The sequence below is a fragment of the Pholcus phalangioides genome, unplaced genomic scaffold (assembly GCF_987345545.1).
Source record: "Pholcus phalangioides strain wild (caught in Gottingen) unplaced genomic scaffold, Ppha-v1.0 ptg000039l_1, whole genome shotgun sequence".
Classification (NCBI taxonomy): domain Eukaryota; kingdom Metazoa; phylum Arthropoda; class Arachnida; order Araneae; family Pholcidae; genus Pholcus; species Pholcus phalangioides.
In genome coordinates this window covers 7,088,292-7,112,973 of record NW_028301625.1, presented here as the reverse complement: position 1 = coordinate 7,112,973, position 24,682 = coordinate 7,088,292, and the positions used below count along the sequence as shown (strand labels likewise).

Sequence of the window (24,682 nt, the reverse complement as noted above, 5' to 3'; positions counted from 1 at the left end):
CATTAACTCATTTTGAAATTATGTGTGGTTCAAAATCTACTAATTTTTGACTCATTAACTCATTTTGAAATTATGTGTGGTTCAAAATCTACTAATTTTGTAATAAAAATGCAGCCAACAGTGCATTTCTATCGCATTCATAAAAAAAGCTAGTTATTTTTCAGACACTCTGTATTTACTGCATATTGCGGATACACTACACATACTATTCAATTTCGACTAAATATTAAAATAAAAATTAAACACTAAAATTCCAGCACAGCATTCTTAATCTCATTCCCAAAGTTGTCATAAAATAAAAATTAAACACTAAAATTCTAACAGAGCATTCTTAATCTCATTCCCAAAGTTGCCATAAATATTTAAAAAAAATTCGGAAACCCCTGCTTCAAGGTGATCTGGGCAATAATTTCTAAAATTCTTCATAAAAAAGCTGTTTAAACTTACCAGCAGATGCTGTAACAATCACCGATCCAGCATATTTGGAACAACTTACTTCCCACAACCCATCTCGGTGTCCCAAATATTCTCTAGCTAAACGACATGTTAAAGCTGGTGCCTTGAAAGTTGACACAATACGACTGGTTGAAGCTTTCAGTTTGTATGTACTTTTGATTTTCTGGGAAAGTTGACTAGCTGCAAAATCGAAATCATTTGATAAGTTAAAAAATGGGAAGGCAAGAAAAATAATTATAATAAAATGCTTCACTGAATTTTCTTAAACAAACTAAGTAATAAAAAAAAAATATTTGCTTGAACACATATAATTAGGAACACATATATTAACCTATATAGTGAAGTGGCACATGAAAACGATTCTTTAATACATTCTGAATAAAATAAAATGGAACCTCAATTATCTAAGAAGCAGATTAACCGAGGTACGAAAATTTAAAAACTTCACAGAAGGTGAATAGAGCGAATCACGAAATTATTGCTCAGAGATAATATAAAGTTGAAGTTATGATTGTTCGGGTTATTCTCAAACTGGTTTGCATAAACAGCAGTATCTGACAACGAAAAACAACAGGAAAAAAAGGAAAAAAAAATTCTGTAATGACATCTGTGAAACCTGGACGTTTGACTTAAAGGGGCCCTGGAAAAAGAAGACAGTCGAGTCCCCATAAATGTGGGCAAATATGTTTGCTTTGTTATTTACATTTTACACATGTGTATATACAGGGTGTCCTGTACATAATTACTAATTTGTCCTTTATCTCATCAATCATTCATCATAGATGTATGGTTCTAATTTAAAAAATACTCAAAATGTGTTCCGGAATCTCTCATCAGTTTTGAGAGTGAAAATACAGTGTGCCATAGAATAAAAAAAATCTAAATCTTTATATGGCCCCCTGTCTTCTAACTTCCAAAAGGAAAATTTTTGCCCTGTCTTCTCTCCTTGGGCTAACAAAAAAGAATTCTATGTTTCTAAGTGCAACAATATTCACTGAAATATTTGAATTAAAAAAATCAGAGATAAGTTGGGAAAGAACAGCATAAACTAACAAACAAAGCTTCTTTCACTCATTTATACTGTTGTTTCTCAGATTTTTTAATTCAAATATTTAAGCGAAAACTGTATGTAGAAATAGGGAATTTATATTTGTTAGCCTCAGGAGAGACATTTAAAATTATAGACTTTTATTTTGTGACACATTGAGAATTTTTTAAATTAAAGCCATATATCAAGGAAACAGTTATTTTCCGGATATTATGCTGAGGTGAACTCAGAAAGAAAAGTCATCACATCTCCGCTGGGACTCGAACCCAGGCCCTCTTGCATACCAGGCAAGCATGCTATCATCTGTGTGAAATAAGGAAGGCAGGGTCATGTCTCCAGTGGTGTAGATGGTAGCATGCTTGCCCGGTATGCAAGAGGGCCTGGGTTCGAGTCCCGGAGGAGATGTGATGATTTTTTTTCCGAGTTCACCTCAGCATAATATCCGAAAAATAACTGTATCCTTGATATCTCAGGCTGAGAAAAAGCCATCTATCTCTCTCTAAAGCTATATATCTACGACAAATGATTGATGAGATAAAGAACAAATTAGAACTTACAGGCCACCCTGTATATAAAATGTAAATAACAATGCAAACATCTTTGCCTATATTTATGTGGATCCTACTGTCCTGTTTTTGCAGTGCCCCTTCAAGTCAAAGGTCCAGATTTCATAGATGTTGTCCAGAGGTTTTTCATCCTTCTGTTTTAAGGTTGGATTCACACATCTACAAATACTCACTGTTTTAGCCCAGGGTTGATAAAAAACATGATTTTTTTTGATTTAAATGAGATTTATTTATTTTTTTAATTTTTCACCTTAAAATATTAACTTATGAAGAATAAAACATAATCTAATTCTTATTTTATTAATAGTTAGTGGTTTAAATATTGTGTCTTTAAAAATACGACTGAACAATAATAAATTCTAAAGATAAGTATTTTTTAAGTATACAAATCAGACCAACACCGATTTTTCAGACAATATTGAACTTGATAAATAGTAAAATAACTGCATACTCATAAATGGAACACACATTTATTTATAAATGCATAAAGGGAAAATTATTTTTATAAAAATTCTGTTAATTTTATCCTTTATTAAGTCCAGGGTTGATAAAAATCAAATAAATTTGATGTTTTTTATTTGAATCATTTTTTTAAATTTAAATTTTATATTTACTCATTTTTTTAATCCCAAGTTTGAAAAGCAAACTTATTAGGCGTATTAAATAGTTTTCATAACAGTTATGGTTCTTATTTTAACTTATAGACTATATTAAGCTTTAGTGATCTTGCTTATAAAATCCCCATTAGAATACTAAACTACTAAAAATCCCATTTATCATACCAATGTCATCTAAGAACAAATCATTCTATGTTTAAAACAGTATTGAAATTTGTACTTGACAAAAAAATCCAAAAGCACAGTCATGTTATGCAACTATATTTTGTGACACTGTATTTTCACTCTCAAAACTCATGCAGGGTAATTTTTCAACACCTTTTGAACATTTTTTCAATTGAAACTATACCTCAAGTTGGACAATTGATGAGATAAAGTCACTGAGATAAAAAGCACTTACAGGATACCCCTGTATATAAGTATTCTTTATAGTTAGGTAAATTTTAAGCAGAATCCAAAAATTTAATTTTTGAGAATATTTTCGGGGTGTGTGTGTGTATATTCTAATTTAAAACTACATTTCAGCTGTGAATTTTAAGCATTTTTACGACATTTCAAAGCGGAAACAAAGTGAAAGAAAATCGTCATATTAATAAGAGACGTATAAGTAGGGCTCCACCATAGGTGTAAGTTATCAGAATATTGGGAGCACAGGAGCAGATAAACTTGAAAGGCTGGGAGTGGCAGGGATGGGGGAGAAGGCGCGCACAAGGATGGTGTCAATTCATATAATGAGTAACATTAGTTCACACAGTCGGCCCCCATCATTGAAACAAGGGGGAGGGGGGTATGCCTCTCTTATCACCACCCATGATTGGGAAAGCTAAAAAATATTGGGTGGGGGGGCGGGCTCAAACCTAATATTTCATTAGCCCCATTCACATGGGACATAGAAAAAGCTAGAATTTTCACCAATGACTGCTCTCCAATTCTTTCCTTACGAAGGAAAAATGTTGTTGAGTGGGTGCTAGAACTCCCAATGCTACCGCAATATTTACACGTGTGAACGGGCTATAGGGAGCAGTGAAATTGTTGAAGGGGGGAGCCAAGTTTATGCTTATGGTCTCTACTGTGATTTGAAGAATATCATAAATAGCGAAATTTTTCACTCAATATTGAAATTTCACATCACTGCAAAAATCAATTTTTTAATGTTTGAAATTTCAAAATATGTAACTAAATTTTTTAAAATATAATTGGTATGTTAATTACGCTATTAAATAATATAATATTAATGCCAATTGAAATTTTAATATTAATTTTCCCTTTGAATGACCTTTTTGAAATGACATAAGAGGATTATTTTTACTAAAAGTGTGTTTCTGAACACTTTTCTTTAAGTTTCTTATTTCACACGATTCCTTTTTTCTTAAGGGGCCTACACACGTTCAGTTATGCCTGCACAGTTATACCTGTACAGGCATAACTGAACGGTTCGATGCATCCACACCATTCAGTTATACCTGTGCAGGCGAAGCTTCTGGAACCGGTTCTAGGCAATCTGTGGGGATATTTTCATTCTTCGATTTCTGTCTTCGCAGTCTTTTGATCAATTCGGATTTTTTCATAGTCTATAAAGTTCGGAATTTTCTAGTATGATTTCCACAGATGATGCTTTGGGTGTAGTTAGATTCGTTATGTCACTGAAAGTTATTAACTTGAAAAAAACGGGTAACGTGGTGCAAAGATTGGTTAAAAAAAAGGCAACAATATTCGCACGTTAAATTATTACAGGAATTGAGATTTGCACCAAAAGATTGGCATAATTTTCTCAGAATGGATCAAGATACCTACTCAAAGCTTTTTTTTTTCAATTCCTTTCGGGAATTGCTTCTCAAACTGTTTATTTTTTTAACAACACTGTCTCTGTTTGCTAGAGGATCTATTTCTCTCATTTTCCACACCAATCTCTTATAACTATCATCTTTCTTAATTTTGTTATGGTAATCTTTAGTTTTCACCTGCCACAAGCATTTCTTATTCCTATACATTTCAATGAATTCTTCCAAACATTCGCGCTGCCTGTTTAGAAGATCACTCGTCATTATAAACCTCGAGTCGTGAAAACTAAACTGAACTCTGAACTAAGCTCTGGTGGAGTGTTGAAATTGGTGTTTCCCAAAGTAGGACTATTCAGGTTATGAATGGACACAAGGGGGTGATGGGGGGATGAGAGGAAAACATCAGTTTTCCAAAACTCAGACCATTTTACCAAGGAAGCCTTTGTAAATATATACCTCTCATAATGACCGATTTTCATGACTTAAGTAAAAGGCACTACTGCCTACTCATGCTTATCAAGAATGCTATCCATATCTACAGTGATTATGACAATATAGGCAATAAAAGATAAATTTTGGTATTACAATCGACACTCCATATAACGACACCTTCGTCCCGTCGAGAATCGACGTTATATTTGGAGCAAGGTCGTAGCGAGGGGGAGACTTGGGGGTGTGGTCGGGCCTGATTGGGACGGTCGTTATATAAGTAAAACGTAAAACATTTGGGACTTACCCTACCAGTCTTTGTCGCTATAACGTGAAGTTGTCATAACGAGCGTCGACTGTATCTTCGAAAACAAGCATCGTTTCTCCTCTGAATATACAGATAGCGGATACATGCTCCTTCAGCATCGTATGATAGTATTTTCTTTTCGCGATAGCGTCGATTTAAAAAAAATAATTTTTTTGACTTGAAAATTTTTACGGTAACTTACGTAGTGTTTTTCCTTGAAAGAAAACTGCATTTTCACGCGACCTCTTACGATTAATTCAACTCAATTAGAAATTGACTTATTATGAAGCATAGTATGTATATTAATAGTATTACTCAATGATATAATTATATTATCAATCGTATATCTCTCTCAAAGAATTTTTCGATTGTTTTCTTACGTTTAACTAGCGTAATTTCATCTGAATTTTTTTCTTTCAATGTTTGAGCTGAAAATTGAAATTCGTTGCAATCTGATGAGATGTGTCCAAAAAACAAATTCAATGAGATTCATTAAGAATTACATGTAAAAGAAAATAATAAATTGCAGTGATTTTTGTCCTGTTGATGCTTGCTGGTTTTCGGTCAAAAAAGGAGTAGGAATCCTGCGTTTGAAATTGCAAACAATTGCAAACATTAACTAAATCGTATAAACACCTGCTTGATTTCTAAAGGAAGTACATGTGAAAGAATACTAAAATAATCCGATGTCGCGGGGCCCCTAAAATCTCCAAGAACCCTGGTTAAAAACCTCTTCTCTAAATAATCAATAAACAATTAATAGTCATAGCACATTATTTGAATATAGAGTTTGTGTGTTTCGGTGCATAATTTCGGGCAAATTTATTGAAAAGAGTGATTTCAGAAACAAAATTGCGATTTTTAACAATGGTCGAAATATTTCTAAAATTTTATTTCGATTTTTTTATTCGATATGAAATTGTAAGAAAATATCGTGAAAATTAGGCTATTAGAAGATTTTCTTCTAATTAAATGGAATCCCTCTCCAAAACATGTTATTCAGTTATTATTGTTCTATTACATTATCAGTGAAAAAAGAAGAGGGAAGAAAGTAGGGCGAATATAAGAAAGCGGGAAAAAATAACTGCACAGTTATACCTGATGGCCCATACACACGCTCAGTTATACCTGCGCAGGCATAACTGTACAGTTATACCGAATCGAAAAACCATTCCCTTCAGGTCGCCTGCGCAGGTTAACTGACGGCCCCTACACACGCTCAGTTATGCCTGCACAGTTGGACTGTACAGGCATAACTGCGCAGGTATAACTGAGCGTGTGTAGGGACCTTTACAAAAAACGTAAGATCGCGTAACAAATAAGATTGTGTGAAACATGTACAGCGAAGAATCGACGTTGCTACGACGAATTTGTTACTCGACGAATTGACACCGTGACAAACTGGTATTGCGATGAATTGGCTTTGCAACAAATTTATACTATGACGAATTGGCACTGCGACAAATTTGTACCAGGATAAATTCACGCGCGACGAGTTGAGTGCGACAAATTTACCAGCTACGCCAATAGGGTACTACCGTAACCCCGTACTACGCCTCTTTTTATGTGTGGTACGTTCAATTTTCCGCAATAAAGTATCCTTTAGCGTTGATATTGTAGTTACTTGTAGCTAGGAAGTCATTCTACTTTGATTCCTTTCTGCTAGTGCACGTTTTTTTGGTTTTTTTTTTAGTATAACTCCAAACACGAGGGAGAAATTCAGTCAACCCCTTCTCCCCAAAAAAAAGAACCAACTTGAACAGCTGCAATAAAGAGGTGAACTCTATCGGGGTACGGGGTGTCGTAATGAAGAGGCGAAGTTTTATCGGGGGTGTTGTAATAAACATGTGAAATTCAAGGACGATAATATTAAGTAAAGCTTTTTTCAAAAACATATTGTGAGCGAACTGACGCTTTAACTCAGGTTTGCCGGCATCACCGAGTAGATTTCTTGGAGACTATTATTTTCCGTGATGAATTTTAATAGAACAGTATGGGCATGGCCCCCACATCCTATAGCAGGGCCCCTAGGCTGGGATCTTTTGCGGGGGGGGCCCCCCAGTCAGACTTTTCAAGGGCCCTTCTATAGTTAATTTATAGCGTGAAAAAGCCAAGAAATGATGAGAATTGTCCTGGGCCCTTAGGCTAGAGCCCCGCCCTTGTGGGGGCCATGCGTATGGGTGACGTATATAGGGCCGTAACTAGAGGGGAGCAGGGGGAGGGCAACTGCAACGGGCGGAAAAGTTTGGGGTGTCTCAGTTTTAGATGGAAACAAAGAACTCCGTTATAAATTTATCAAATTTTTATGTTTTGGGGCCTGCAAAATCATGTTTGTCCCGGGCGCATATTTCGCAAATGCACCGCTATTCCGCGATTACACGATTTTTTCCGTAATTTTTTCCACATAGACAATCACGTTGCTTCAGCCTCTACCATAATTCGCGTAACTCTCGATACCTCCATTTTCATATCTGATCGCTGAACAGCGGTGCAAAGATAGACATTTCCACCGCTTGTTCCGCGAGACATCTGAAATGTGCATTTTGAAAAATGTGCGCTATTTTCAATGCAATATTTTATTTTCTGAACCAAATTTATACACTGAAAGCAAACTGAAATATTCAAACAGTTAAAGGCGGAACACGATTTCAAATTTCTGAAAATGTGATAGCAAATGCAATAGCAAAACCAATTTATCAATGCATTTTTCGATAACAAATCGACTAAAAATTAAAAAGATAAATTATAAAGTGAAAAATTATTTCGTACACGTTAATGATCATAGCTATAAAATATTTAAACATAATTCGAAAGAGAAAAGATGTTAAAAGCAATTAAATTTTTTAGAACATTATATTATTGGTCTTCATAATTTTTTCTACATGCTTTTGTTATAATATTCAACTGATTTTTTATATACTAAAATTTTAAGAGTCGGCAAAATATATTGTAAAGTATTAGCAAAGAAAAATGATTTTTGGACGAGGAATGAAAATATATATATATATATATATACACACATACACTAGCTGTTACCCGCGGCTTCGCTCACGTGGATTTGGTAATCTGAAAATTGCTTGGTGATGATTACTTCCAATAACATTTGAATCCTTCATGACCTCCTTGGGTGTTGCATTTCCAGAAATCCCACCGTAGCGAGTCTCTATATGAAATTCGATCGGTATTATATTTTATAATATGATTGTTCCATATAACCTTTGAGGCCCCCCCACCATGGCTACTTTAGAGGGCGTATTTCGAAAAAACCCTCTTAAGCCCTGTTCACTTGGGAAATAGAAAAAGCGGGTTTAAAACCGACTTTAAGATTTTTCACCAATTACTGCTCTGCATTTCTTTTCTTATGAAGGAAAGTCGTCGTCAAGCAGGTGCTAGAACTCCTAATGCTACGGGGCTTTAGTGAGTCTTGACGTCATGAAATAAAACTATTGACAAAATTTCATAAATATCGCTCCAGCGGTTTTGGCTCGGCATGATTTCTCTATGTAACCTTTGAACCCCTTTATGACCCCCTTAGGGGTCAAATTTTGAAAAACACTTTCTTAGTGGGTCTTTACTTTATGAAATGAAACTACCGACCAAATTTCATGTTCATAACTTCAGTGGTTTCAGCTCGGCGATGATGAATCAGTCAATGAATCAGGACATGCCATTATATATATATAGATTATATCAACGAGGTGGATTCGAACCTTAGTCTTCAGGTTCACAGTCTGCTACACTACCACCAACACCAATTCAATTGTCAGAATAAGGTCTAAGACTGTTTACTACCAAAAGCATATAATTTTAGTGAAGCCCACCGAAGCATAAAAATTTTGCTTTTTTTTAAATGTATTTCTACCTTTTCTACCTGTATTTTCTACATCACTCGCTACCATTAACCATGGAATTTTCATTTTTTCCTTACGCAAATTAAAGTAAACAATGTTTGTATGGCGTACAGTGTTAATCGAAGTTATATAATGTTAATAACGAAGCCTAGTGACCGAAAGCACAACAGATATTACGATAGTGGGAATTATTGTAAACCAAGAAGCAACGTGATTGGCTGAATAGGGTTTTTCACTGAAAAAAGCTTCAATGAAAAAAAATTTTTTTTGTTTGTTCCTCCAAGATAAGACTTGCCATGCCATGAGTGCGGATAAAGAGATTTGCGCTTACTTTCTATATAGTAATGCCCATTTTTGCTTTGAAAATTTTTTACACTGACATTTGACACACACGGTACATAATAAGCACGCACACTGACCACTCTTTTTTCATTGTTTGCTTTCTAAAACTTATAGGCCTCATCTTTGGCCCACTCTTAAAGTGCGGTAGAGTGACCAGGGCTGCCACGGGATCGCCGTAAAAGCACCATTCAGGTCAGGTTAGGTTTTGATAAAAATAGCGGATCTAATGGCAGAAATCATTTCATTGTTAGAAGAAATATTGTATATATAAGATATGCGTAACACACACATACTTCTGCAACGAATGATTAACTTCATAAGCAAATAATTTAATTTTATACGCTCCTTTTCGATGATATCCTAACCAGTTCATCATTCTTGATATAGCAGATTAGCCATACATAAAAAACTGAATTTCGCTGCAGTGCCAAATGGTTGGCGGTCAGCCATGCACAGCAGGTGCTTACAATAAGATGAATATTTCACCAGGTTCACCTATAATTTCAACTTGAAAAGACTAATCTTGGGCGTAACTCTCACGATGAGCTCTTTATGAAGGTCCCAAAAGATCTTAGCTATCATGCATGTATGTATCTGTGTGAATTATATATTAATAGCTGATAAAATTGGAAATGACGACGTTGAAACACAGAAGAAACGCTGATGATATATTACCTGAGATCGATTCCCGTTTTGCTTTACCTTTGCTGGGTTGAGGAGGACCGTCACCAGTGCCGTCGGTCCAATCGAACACTCGTTCCACAACCCCTGTGGGTTCCCGTTCCAGCTGCTCATTTAGGGCATCGATCTTTTCCTTGACTGAAAAAAATTAATTAAGAAACAACTGATAACAGAAAGACTTAACAAAATGAGAAAAGACAAAAAAAAGAAAACCTCCTGCAACAGCAAATTCTAGACCAAAAAAAAAAAGATTCTAATATTCAACTAGATAGTTGAAAGTGCACGTAAGCAAATATCACCAGGTTTAAAAAAGTAAGAAATGAAAAACCCGCCCCCCATTCGACTCCTCTATAAATATTCTAAGTAATACATATCGGCAGAAAATTTTAACCGAAGAGCCGTTTCATTTGCACCCGGATACGGAACAACAACGCGCGGATAATGCGTTTTCAATATACCGAGCGGACACATCGCTCTTCATCTTAGAGCAATAAAACAAGTTTTCTGTTCAAAATGATGTCTAATCGTTAAAAAAAAACGACATAAAAAACAGCTATTGGCTCTAGCGATAATATGGACGTCACACTTTGCACAAATATGGAGGATAAGACAGTCTGGGATTTCTAGAGGCTCTAGGCGCTCATGGCTGGCACATCCTAGAGCAGGGCCCCTCAGTCAGACTTTTCACGGGCCCTTCTATACTTAATTTATAGCGTAAAAAAGCCAAAAAAAAAAAATAATTGTACCGGGCCCTGCCAGCTCCGCTCTTGTGGGGGGCCATAGGGGTGCCGTATATAGTCTATATAGGGTGGTCCCGAACTCCACCGACAATCTTCTAGGGATGATCGTACGCGTCAAGACAAATAACTTTTGGAATGGAACCTACAGTCGAAACAGTCGATCATTTAGTTTGAAAACTAAATAAGTACAGAAACAGCCAGAAGTCGTGGATATGAGAGAAAATAAACCCATCAATGTAACAGGCTATGCGAACACTCACAGTAGCTGCTCAAAGTGGCAGAGAGTACTGTGGCACAACTGACACCGGCGACCGAATAATAAAGAAATGGCGCACCTGTTCGATGAGGTCTAGTGTCGAGTTAATCTTATCAGGCAGCAACAAAAATCCTAGCAACAAGTTGCTGCCCAAGAGCGAGCAGAATGTCTGAAACAATTTGACGGACCATGTGTCCCATATTACGGGACATTCCTTTAATTTTGGTTGTTCCGATTTGATTTTTTTATACAATAAATATTGAATTTTTAATATTTACCAAGGTCATGAATACAGAGCGTGTTCATAACATAAATTATATTATGAAAACTATGGCAATAAATATTCATTTCACAGGTTCAATGGTTTTTTCCTGCGGGCCCGTCGCAAAAATAATAGCTGGGCCCCCTTAGCCCCAATTTTTTTTCTTCTGTGAGAGAGGAATCGGAAATTCAGAAAATGAAAATCATGAAAATTCGAAATAAATGCAAGGAGAAATTTTTTTTCATAATTGGTGGAAATATAGAATAATAGAAATATAGTGAAACCTCGCTACACAACGTTACTCAATACAACGACAAATCCCTCTACAATGATATTTTTCAAGTCTTGCTCAGAAATGTCTATACTCGAATGTTAAACTGCTGCCTCTCGATATAACGATAATCGCTCTACAGCGATAATTTTCCTAGGTCCGCAGAATATCGCTATATCGAGGTTTCACTGTAATTCCAGAACTGATGAAAATTCAAAATTCCAGAATTGATGAAAAAAAAATTACGGAATTCCGAAATTGATGGAAAATTCAGAATTCCGAGTTGATGAAAATTCAGAAATTATTTAAAAAAATATTCTAGATGTGGTGTAAATTCAGAAATTATTTAAAAAACAATTCTAGATATGGTGGAAATTCAGAAATTATTAAAAAAACAATTCCAGATGTGGTGAAAATTCAGAAATTATTAAAAAAAAAAATTCCAGATATGGTAGAAATTCAGAACTATTTCTTTCTAAATGAAAATGCAGATTTCCAGAATTTAAGAAAGAAATTATTGGTACTGTAAATGCGGGGTCCCCAAAACGCAGAGCCCGGTGCGACCGCACCTGTCCCACACCCTCAGGGGCGTCTCTGATACCCATAAATGCAGATCGACAGGTGTCTGGTGAGCCAACACCTTCTATAGCAGAAAGCCTCCGCTCCGAAGCTTTGACGTTACTGAAGTCGTCCATTTCATCTGTAGCCATTGAATATAGCAGTCCGACGTATGCAAAATTTTTACCTTTTTTTGCAGTATATTCAATGACTACAGGTGAAATGGACGACATCAGTGATGTCATGGGCTTCGCGCGGAGGCTTTCTGCTATAGACGGTGATAGTAGGGTCATACAGCAGAGAATTTGACCGAATGTGTTCGATTAGTTCCTCTTTCATCGTCGAAACGCGAATAAAAACAATAAATGAAAACACAAAAAAAACCCAAATGAATCAAAACGCGAACAAAAACAAAATTGATCAAAACACGAACAAAGCAAAAAAAAATGAGGAAAACAAATATGGCGTTCTTCACATGCCATCGCACGACTGATCAAAATTTGCAAGGTTTGATTTGTTTGTGACACGTAATAAGGCGTGTTACTTCAAATTTCATAATCCGACACATTCCCACGTCACGTCAGCACAGTGTGAACGTACCTACAGAAGGCTCATAGGTGGAATTTATATCGCACGCATTTCTACGTGGTCCCACGTCACATCAACGTAGTGTGTTTCAGTCTTTATTTTTATTTTTTATATAAAAAAATCTTATTTTTAAATCCCCCCTCTCCCAACAGCGAGCTCTCGATCCTCTCAGGCCATAAGCCAGCATGCAAATCACATTGGAACTGTACTATACGTGTGTGTGTGAATCATTTATAAACTTAATCATCATTTGATCATTTTTGTCGCACCACGGTCATTTTCTGCAGACGAGGGCTAATTAGACCGGGATCTGCAATTTATTGCCGATTCCGAACGGCGGCCTTTTTAATACTCACCGAGAGGTTGGTGCACTAACCTCTCGATGTGGGACTCTCCGCGGCAACAATCTTTTTCTGTGGTCATGTCACCGTTTCTGTTGTACCCCTGTGTCAGGAAAGTTTCTGACGAGAACGAACCGGGTATCGAACTCGCGACACCTCTAAACATCCTTCGGTACTTTTAGGCGAGTATCTTATCGACCTGGGCTACCGCGCCCACTAAACTTAATATCAATACATAAAGATCACTGATGTGTGGTAATGATATAAATGTGATAATGTGTTGAATAAAAATTGGAAAGAAAAAGTTCTACGTAAAAATTAGTAACTGCAGACTACATTGAAATATTGATACTGTACCGAAACCATCAGAGTTTTGAAATCAGCCGCCCTAATATACCCTAAATCCATTAAAATTCCCTTGGTAACATGAAAATGTTTTATTTTCAGGTCTAAAATTTTGATATTTTAATCAGAACGTTTAATTCCCAAACGTTTAGTTTTATGGTAGTTATTAGAGCCAGTATTATTCGAAAAAACAACTTTGAAGAATAATTTCATCACTCTCAAAATTTTTTAAGGTCAGTTTAGTAAGAGGAAGTTTCTTTCTCAACCGAACAAAACGTCGATCTATCGCTATGGCCAATTTACTACCGAGTGAGTTCAGCCGGGAATGTGAGTGTGTGTGCCTGACAGTCTGTCTAGCATTCTGTCTGATGTTTCAATGCTGTCATCTATATTTCAAATTGTGAGTGAAGTGTAATGATTGAATATTTGTACCGTTTTAGGTCTGTTGCTATCTTTTGCGAGGCTTTTTAACGGGAGGTCGGCTCGCATTCGCGCCTCAAAGTTCTGAAAACTTTGAAAAAACAACATTTTAGCTGACCACCACTGTGGCTAAAAGGAAGATTGCATCTTACATTAGTAAGTGCTCAAAATGTGCTCCGTCCATTGAGATACATGAAGAAGCAAGGCGTGGACGGTGTCACTGTTGTCACTGCCGCATGCTAGACGGCTACGAGGTCTTGCGAGTCAAGCGTATGCCTATACACATGCGCTTTAAGATACAAATACAACGCCACAACAGACAAAATGCCAAACGAGGTGGCTGAGAAAAAGCTGCCCGTAAAAATATGGATGTCATATATTTAAAAAATATAGCAACCCAATTAAAAATGCCATTAACAAAAATTGTAAACAGTGTATACACATGATAAAATATTATACAATGCCCATAAAGAATACTTGTGGTTGTCTAAGTATGGTCTTCTAAGTATGGATAGCTTCTCGATTTACCCCAATATGTTTATCGTATTTCTTTTTAAACGTGTCAATTGCGTTACAATTTACTACCTCCAGGGGTGAGCTATTCCATTTATTAACAACCATATTAGAGAAAAATTCCCTGTGGCACTATAGCCTTGCATTGTCCTTCACCAATCGATACTGGTGTCCCCTTGTAAAAGCAGTGGATTGGCGGTATACTAAAAGTTCATGGTCCATCCTATCCATCCCATTGAAAATTTTGAACACTTCGATCGTATCTCCTCGACACCTGCGTTCATATAATGTAAACATATTGAAAAAACGAAGTCTCTCTTCATAACTCAAGCCCCCGTGTGCCAGTAGCTCTTCTCTGCACCCCTTCAACCAAGTCTCTGTCCCCCTGTAGGTATGGTCTCAAAAATCTTACAGCATACTCCAGTCCAGGACGAACTAAGCCTCGAAAAAGCGGAAGAATGACTTTAGGAGAACGTGAAGAGACCTTTTTGAAAATGAGACCAAGCATTCTATTCGCTTTTTTGACCACCGCTGAACAATGTTCAGAAAACCTAAGCCGCTCGTCAATGAGAATTCCTAAATCGGTGACCCTAGTTGCATCCGGGATAGTGACACCATTCAACTCGTAAGAGAACCGTGGGTTGTTCGAACCAAAATGCACGACCATACACTTATCAACGCTAAACGTCATGCTCCATTCATTTGCCCATGCTGCAATCCTGTTTAAGTTGGTCTGGAGCAACTCCCTATCGCTTTCATTTCCGATTACCCCCATTAGCTTCACATCATCTGCGAATTCGCAGATCGATACCCTGATCGAGTTTGTCGATAAAAAGTGAAAAAAGTATGGGGCCAAGGACACTTCCGTGAGGAACTCCACTTGTGACGTCTGTCCAACCAGAGAATTCCCCGTTCACCATAACTCGTTGCGACCTATCTCTTAACCACGATTCTATTCAATTCAGCAAGTTGCCCCCAATTCCAATCTCGTGTAAACGCTTCAAGAGTTGCTATGTTGGACACGATCGAATGCCTTCTGGAAATCAAGGTAAACAACATCTACATTTTTGCCCTTACCCAAAGCCTTCGTCACGTGATCATGGAAGCAAAGGAGGTTAGTTACACATGACTTCCCCTTCCTGAACCCATGCTGATTATCCGACAATACATTATTCTCGTCTATCCACTTCACAAACTGCCTTTTGAGGATAATTTCCGAAATTTTCGAGAGGGAGCTCGTCAAACTCACTGGACGATAATTGGACACAGCTTCTCTACTACCCTTCTTAAATATCGGAACAACATTAGCAAGTTTTCAATCCCTTGCGACGATACCCTCAGCAACACTACTCCTGCCCCATAAAGAAATCTAAAGGGTTTAGGTCAGGGGATCTAGCAGGCCACTGTATTGAGCCACCGCGGCCAATCCACCGATTAACCACTCGCGGACATTCAATGCGTAATGGGCCGGTGCCCCATCATGCTGCAGCCAAAGATTTCGCAAGATAACCAAGGGAAGGTCGTCAAGGAAGTCTGGGAGGCAATCTCTCAAGAAAACGAGGTAATTTTCAGCAATCAGACGTTGTGGAAGTAGATATGGACCCAGAAGTTTGTTGTTTATAATTCCGCACCAAACATTAATTCCCCAACGAATCTGATGAGCATTTGGACGTGTTGCATAGGGATTTGAAAAATCCCAGATATGGCTGTTAAAGACACCTTCACGAGTTAATGTTTCTTCGTCAGTCCATAGAATCCCATTTAGGAAAGTGCTGTCATTGGAATGCCGTTGAAGCAGCCATTGACAGAATTCTTTCCTTTGCGGATAATCTTCTGATGAAAGTGCTTGCACCCGTGTGTAATGATACGGATGTAAAAACTCATCGTTCAAAACGTTTAAGACCGTTACGTGACTTGAATTTAATTCTCGTGCGATCGCTCGACTGCTGATCGTTGGATCCGATTCAACCAACGACAACACGTTATCTTCGAAAGCCGGTGTTCTTACGGACGACACTGGCCCAGCGTCTACGTTTGGTTGTGATAATACACACCCTGACTCGCGCAATCAGCGGTCCAGTCGCAAAATAACTTCATGGTCTGGGTGCTTTCGCGTTGGATACCATTGACTGTATAACCTTGCTGCTTGCAAGGCTGATCCGTGGGGTTTACGGAAAATTCACCGCTAACAATTCACCGCCATGCAATTGACCGCTAGGAAAATTCACCGACCAACAATTCACCGCTAGGAAAATTCACCGACTACAGTTCTATGCGAGTCGGTTAGCGAGGGAATGAGCGATTGAGTTACTGAGTGAGTGACCCAGTGAGTAAGTGATTCAGTGGGTCAGTGAGCGAGTGGATTACTGATTCAATAAGCGAGTAAGTCAGTCAGTGAGTGAGCGAGCGAGCTGCTAAGTGAGTGAGTGATCTATTGAGTGAGTAAGTGCCATATCCTAAAGGAAAAGTTTAAATAATGACTTTATGAGAAGAAATTCAGAGGATACGGATTTGGGTTGCTGTATTTTTGAAATATATGACATCCATATTTATTGTGGGCATCTTTTTCTCAGCCACCTCGCTGGGCATTTTGCCTATTGTGGCCTTGTATTTGTATAAATTACAAATTGCTGTTGCCCAATACAAGATAGTATATTCAACAAAATTCCATTAACTCTGTTTTACTCAGAAACTTCTAATGAAATGTTAAAAGGGATAATAACAGAATTAAAAGGTAATAAAGTAAGTGGATACGCGATAAATCAACCCCCTAAAAATGCTTAAAATCATCTCCTGTTATCACTTTAATATTATAAAAAACATCGCTGATCATCAGTAACCAATGGATATTTTTTATGCTGAACTAGCTGTTACCCGCGATTCCACGTGATGAACTTTCAGAAATCCCGCCTTAGTGCGTATCTATATCTACTCTATATTTACTATATACGGGGTGATTATAAAAAAACTATCCCGACATATGGGCCCCTAACGATCATACCATTCACAGAAACTGAATGAAATTTTGGCATAAGGTATTTTGAGGTATGCGCTCAAGAATGATACGGAAAACAACAGTGTCGCTCTAACAGTTACGGTTACAGTGAGAAAATTTCGAAAATATCAAATGGCAACACCAAGTTTTTTGTATTAGAATGCAATCTCCATACTGAAAAACACTAAATAGCGTTGGAATGGCACCTGTAGCACGAAAATCCCCGGAGCTAGGCAAGGAAAAAGTAAAAAGGACTTTGCCGTGCACCAGAGCATTAATGTTCGTTTCATTCGTCACACCGTTTCTTCGGCTGAGATCCCAGCCTGATTAGTCCTCCACAAGGTCGTCATGTGGAAAACACAATAAAATGATTTATTTTATGCTGCTTCTCTGTCCTTATTGGTTGTCCTCACTTTTAGCCTATCTACCGCCGGTGATTTTCATGCTACAGTTGCCGTTCAAACGCTATTTAGGGTTTTTCACAATGGAGATGACATTCCAATACAAAAAACTTAATGTTGCCGTTTGATATTTTCGAAATTTTCTCACTGTAACCGTAACTGTTAGAGTGACACTGTTGTTTTCCATATCATTCTTGAGCGCATACATCAAAATACTTTATGCCAAAATTTCATTCAGTTTCTGTGAATGGTATGATAGTTAGGGGCCCATATGTCGGGATAGTTTTTTTATAATCACCCTGTATATACTTCCTATGCAACGGAAATTAGGACTATTTTTTTTATTACGGGAGTCGGTGGCGTTTTTTTTGAGTGATGGAGATCTGTTACGTTTTTGTGTTACGGAAGTCGGTCACGATTTTGGGGTCAAGTTTTCATTTAACTCTTGCATATATCGGGACCCATTTGACCCATCGGGACCAAGTTATGTGCATGTACCCAGAGGTTCCCTTACCATGTACATCCTACAGCAGGTTCCCTTAAGCTGAAATAGATGGCGGGCCCCCAAACCAGCTTTTTCACGGGCCCTTCTGTGCTTAATTTATAGTTTGAAAATATCAAAAAGGATAAGAAACGTTCCGGCCCCTGTCAGCCCTGCTTTCGTGGGGGTCATGCCGGGAGGTATGAATACGTAAAATATACATATACTTATCACCAGTGCTCCCAACATACAGGGTCGGGGTACCCGGGAGATTGCGCATATACCTTCATGGGGAAGTTAAAAGGTTTCATTTCCAGGGGTCCTTGATGGAACTCATTGTTTTCTTGCTGGTTTAACATTGACAAATTTGCGATAGCGGAATCCCAAGGTATATCCAGTCTGGGGCCCCATAAAATTTGCGAATTCGGACACGGGTAATTGCGTGAGGGGGGGGGGCTGGGTTTTATTCGTTGGTAAAATGAATATTTGCAGTGGCCCTCACAGGGGGATGCCCGATTCAGGGCCGTCTTAAGAGCATCATAGGCCCCCGGGCCAAGTGATCTTTCTGAGGCCATACCAAGCAAACTCTCGTAAATTTCAACCGGCTCAAATTTTTGTGAGGCCCCTTTTCTCTTGAGGCCCCCGGGCCCATGCCTTAAGACGACACTGGCCCGATTAGCTTCCGAGTCAGGGGTCCCGTTTCATTTTGGGGGCACTGGATGAATCTCATTCTTTTCTGTTGTTTAACATTGTAGAATTTTCAACAGCAGAAGCCCGAGATAAATCCAGTGTCTGGGTGCCCCATTAAAAATCTGCGTATTGGGTCCCCGTTACTGGATGTGGGCCCTGGATTTTATTCGTTTTAAAATTGATAAAAATTAAAAATTTTCGTGACCACTCACGAGGGGTATGTTCGACAAGCCTTCAGGTCGGGGCCCCATGGAAAAGTTGACAGGTTTCATTTCGGGTGTCCCTGGGTGAATCTCATTGATTTTTGTTGTTTAACATTGTAAAATTTGCAACACATCGGTAGCTCGAGATAAATCCAGTCAGGACCCTCACTAAAATTCAACGAATTGGAGTTTGGGGACCCCCATGTGGAAGTTTTCTGGGGTTACTTGATGAATCACATTTGTTTTTTGTTGCTTTATTATTATAAAATTCGCTTCTTCAGTAAGCTGGTGCTTTCACGTGTCCCTTTCCATAGCACGCTGATGAAGTGGGACGAAATAAACAAGATATGTTGTGAAGAGAAAAGGGAGGGGGTAAATATCCACCTCCACCTGTGCCAATAACACATTCTTTTCTACCTTATAATCTTTACACTCGCACTAAAACTGTTGTCGGTGAATTGCTAGTCGGTGAATTTTCCTAGTGGTGAATTGCATGGCGGTGAATTGTTGGTCGGTGAATTTTTCTAGCGGTGAATTTTCCGGCGGTGAATTGTTGGTCGGTGAATTTTTCTAGCGGTGAATTGTTGTCGGTGAATTTTCTGTGGCACTCACCTAATATAAGGTGCATGTCACAATATTTTTGTATGCTGAATGCCATCAAATTAGAAATTATAACAATAAATAATTAGACGCAATACTTACTGGAGAATAAAACAAAACGACTAACGCTTATTTTTAACCTCTGTGAAGCTAGCTTTGTGAGATGCAAAAAACCTGTTCTGACTTGTAAATAAAGTTTTTTCTCTTTCCTGAAAAGTGCGAGGGGAAAAAAAACTGGTTTTTATCTCCTTCGTTTTCTGTATAGCAGGGTTAATACATTTTTAGCATTGTCTAAAACGCCAAGTTATACATTTGGTGTACGTTTAGTGAATTTGGCCGGATTTTCAAGTACGTCAACAATTTTTAAAGCGTTATAACTCATTAATTATAAGTCAGATCAAAAAACGGAAAACACTTTTCCATATTAGTTTTTCACAAGGAATCACGTGTGTAATTATTGGGCGGTCGATAGTTACCACACCCTGTATACATTAATAATACCTACCGCAGCGAGTCCCCCATCGAGGGGTTAGCATACCAACCTCTCGATGAGTATAAACAAGCCTGCCGTTCGGAATCGGCAATAAATTGTAGGTCCCGGTCTAATTAGCCCTCGTGTGCAGAAAATGACCGTGGTGCGACAAAAATGATCAAATGACATTAATAATACCTGCAATATATTCAGGAGAAAATGAACAATTATACGCTTGTAGGCGGAGAGACCTCTCGTTATTCTGTTATAAAAATTTATATAGATATGTATATGTATGTTACGGTAAAAGCCCGAGAAACGCTTGAAAACGTATACATTTCGGACTTTTACCAAGCACTTCGGTAAAAGCTGACATTTAGCAACTTTCATGAAAGTAGTGAAAAATGCAATTTCTCTAATTTTCATAAATTTGGAACTTGTCATTTATTAATCACAACGATCCTGATGCTAATTAAAATCTTAATTAACTAATTAGTCATTCAAATTCGTGAAAATTAGTAAAATTGCGAATTTTCTGATTTTCATAAATTTGGAACTTGTCATTTATTAATCACAACGATCCTGATGCTAATTAAAATCTTAATTAATTAACTAATTAGTCATTCAAATTTGTAAAATTGCGAATTTTCTGATTTTCATAAATTTGAAAGCTTGTCATTTATTAATCACAACGATCCTGATGCTAATTAAAATTAATTAACTAATTAGTCGTTAAAATTTGTGAAAATTAATGTAATTGCGAATTTTTCAATTTTCATAAATTTGAAAAGATTTTATAGCTAGTCCCAGTGGGGGTTTTACCAGTAGCAATCTGTAAAACCGTGGTGGCTATGGCTCGAATGCTCGCGTGATATAAATTAAAGCTTGTCTTTCAATCACGTCCGTCTTTGCCAGGAGTCGAGCAGAGGGGGAAGAAAACCAGATGGGAGCCCCAAGGGCAATCTGTCGATACAGTTCTGTAGAGAGGTGTTCTTCAGATTACGATGGTATCCCCACCCTGCACCCAATAATAGTCTGAAATGATCCAGCATATTGTTCGTTTTTCTAAGTAATGTGTGTGTGCTAAAAAAATGAGCTTGTTGGCGGTCTATATTCCTAAAATTTTGAGACCTTTCTCGGCAAACTTAATTCGTTCCCAGTAAGTTTTTAGTGGGAATTTTTTCCCCTCTCGTTTTGCCAGAGAAATGATGATTTGGATGGTTCCACTTGCGGATCATTTTGTTGTAACTATTCGGAGATCTGTGTCAACGCAGCGTTGGCAGAGGCTGTAATTTCAGTGGGTTCCTTAGCAGACACCAAGAGAAGGAAGTAATCGGCAAAGGCTTATGCTGTGACCCACGGGGCCCACTGGAGTCGAAGTAATGAATCGAATGTAGTATTCCAAAAAGCGGGTCTACTACGTGCGCCCTGGGGGCAACCTTAAACCAATGTTTTGGATGCTGGCGCTGTACTTATGTTGAGAGTGATTGTGCGTCCCGAGAAAATGTCCTCCAAAATTTTTCTTAGCTGAACAGGAATACACATAATTCGAAGATTATTAGCTATTACCTGTGACGCACACAATTGAAAGCTCTCTTAATGTCGAGGGAGATAATGGCTGTGAGTTCTTTCCTCCTGTTCTCAATCTGTTCCATTAGAATTAGATGATAAAGGGCATCATCTGTTGAGCGACCCATACGAAAACCAAAATGAAGAGATGAAGGGGGCCGTTCCGCTCAACATAGTAGGAGAATCTTTGTGTAAGAAGTTTTTCGAGCACCTTTCCCAAATTGGAAGTCAGCGTAATGGGACGAATTGAGTTGATTACGCCAAGTCCCCTCTTGGAAAGAACAACCAGCCTTCCAGGTTTGAATGCTGGAAAGTACAGAGTTGTAAGCAGTGACTGAAGAAATTTTTGAAATAGTTAATATTGGCACGTACAATGGCTTATACTATGCGATTGGTGAGATTGTCTGGCCCTGCTGCTTTTTTCGGGTTAAGTCCATCTACAGGGTGATTCAGAAGTAATGGGAAAAGCTTTAAGAGGTGATACTACACACCAATACAAACAATTGTCATCAAAGAATGCATGGTCTAACATGAAACGAAAACGGCACCTCCACAAACATTAAAACGGCATTCCTGTTGAAATTTATCTGGAGCAAAAAGAACACCATGCATGCAAATGTAACTTGGGGAAGAAGCCGTACTTAAATCTGCGTCACAGTGAATAAAAGGCGCGGACCTTGTGAATTTCTGCCAGCGTGGTAAAAGCCCGAAAAACGCTTGAAAACGTATACATTTCGAACTTGACAAGCACTTCGGTAAAAGCTGTCATTTAGCAATTTTCATGAAAATTAGTAAAATTGCGTATTTCCTGATTTTCGTAAATTTGAAAACTTGTCATTTATTACTAACAACGATTCTGATGCTAATTGAAATCATAAATAATTAACTAACTAGTCATTCAAGTTTATGAATTTTTCTAATTTCGTGCACGCCATCGAATGCACATGTTCCGGATATTTTAATGATCATTGACAGTAAATTGTAATTACAGCTTATATCGGGCTTTTTTCACCTCGGCAAAAACCAAAACCAATCGGCAAATTTTTGAAAAAAATTTTACTATATAGTTGTGATATCAATCGTAATAACTGTAATTTAGAAATTCTGAAAATGATTGATTACGATTGTCTTGGGAATTTTATTGAATTTGAATTATAGTAATTTTGCCAGCTAATGTTTTTCGAATAGCCAAAAATCTTATTCCTATTCATTATCTTCGAACGAATTTCCAATTAAAGTTGGTTCTAAGAATTATTCTCTACGTCAACCGGTGCTCCGCGGAGCCCTTGAGGCTCTGTGTACATTTCCCAGAGGCCACTCGAGAATAATAAAATAAATTAATAAATGTGATAAAAAAACAAAAAAGAGACCTAAAGGGTACCGCGATATAAATTTGCTAAAAAGTGCTCCTCGAGTTAAACAGGGCTCCGCCAGAGAAATTATTCACTGAAAAGGGCTCCGCGAGTCAGAAAAGGTTGAGAACCGCTGCTCTAAGTCATTGTCATTGCTTAAGCAGTGTGGGTTCCAATCTCAGTGAGTAGGAGTTGTTCCATTTTATTTTCTGCAATTTTTAGAACTGCTAGAAATGCTGTGATGAAAAAAAAAGTCAGCCAGATTCAAAACCACTTGTTTGAACTATCCTGTATGTAACATCCTGCCTGTAACTTTTTACTCCTTTTTTTTCACAAAAAAAATGCTAAATTTTGTCGGACAGAGTTATCGGGATTTTGTTGAACTACTACGGGAAGTTTTGAAGCTCTTTTAAAGTACCTTTACTCAAGATATTTTGAAAAACCTCATGTGAGGCATTATTTTATTAGCACTGTCCCCCCTCCCAGGGGCGGAGCTTATCCGCCGTCCGGGACCGTCGTGAGACAGTTTAGTTTCTTCTGAGGATGATGTCACTCTCCGCTATCCATACGAAGGTTTTCTAGCAGCTGGCTGATGCGAAGATAAATCCAGGAAAGAAAATTCAACTGGCCTTGCGGGGAATTGAACCTACCTCCTCTCACTTGCCGGGTGAGCCACTAGACTACAAAGCCCAAGGAATCCTCTTTCCTTGCAGCTCGTGTGCTCTGAACGGGACTGTACATGGACAGCCAGACCTAACATGGACTGCTGTCAAAACTTTCGTAGCAGAGAGTGGCATCATTTTCGGATAAATTACCATCTGGTGGCAATGTCAGAAATTGTGAGCTTTGGCCTGAGTTAGGGCTGGCTGTCCATGTACGGTGTACCATGTCTGTATTCTGTCCATGTACGGCCCCATTCAGCACACACAAGTTCTAAGCAAAGAGAATTCGGTGGTCTAGTACGCTCACGCGGGGAGTGAGAGGACGTGGGTCCCCACAAGGGAACTTGAATTTTCTTTCCTGGATTTATCTTCCAGCTGTCAAAACCTTCGTAGTAATAGCGGCGAGAAACATCTTCGGATATTATCAAAGAAAATAAATCATTTTCATGTTACCAAGGGAATTTTAATGGATTTAGGGTATATTAGGGCGGCTGATTTCAAAACTCTGATGGTTTCGGTACAGTATCAATATTTCAATGTAGTCTGCAGTTACTAATTTTTACGTAGAACTTTTTCTTTCCAATTTTTATTCAACACATTATCACATTTATATCATTACCACACATCAGTGATCTTTATGTATTGATATTAAGTTTAGTGGGCGCGGTAGCCCAGGTCGATAAGATACTCGCCTAAAAGTACCGAAGGATGTTTAGAGGTGTCGCGAGTTCGATACCCGGTTCGTTCTCGTCAGAAACTTTCCTGACACAGGGGTACAACAGAAACGGTGACATGACCACAGAAAAAGATTGTTGCCGCGGAGAGTCCCACATCGAGAGGTTAGTGCACCAACCTCTCGGTGAGTATTAAAAAGGCCGCCGTTCG

The 24,682-nt window shown here is 38.1% G+C and overlaps 1 protein-coding gene across 3 annotated transcripts in view; it reads right to left on the bottom strand.

The window, feature by feature from the left end:
• Wdr37 (WD repeat domain 37) overlaps nt 1-24,682 on the bottom strand; it is a 171,004-nt gene that overhangs the window by 66,725 nt on the left and 79,597 nt on the right. For all 3 annotated transcript variants that reach the window (XM_089253993.1, XM_089253995.1, XM_089253994.1), the window contains exons 5-6: nt 10,073-10,216; nt 448-636 (exon numbers count right to left, since the gene is read on the bottom strand). In XM_089253993.1, coding sequence (XP_089110119.1) covers nt 448-636; nt 10,073-10,216 — 333 coding nt within the window. The remainder of the gene's footprint in view (nt 1-447; nt 637-10,072; nt 10,217-24,682) is intronic.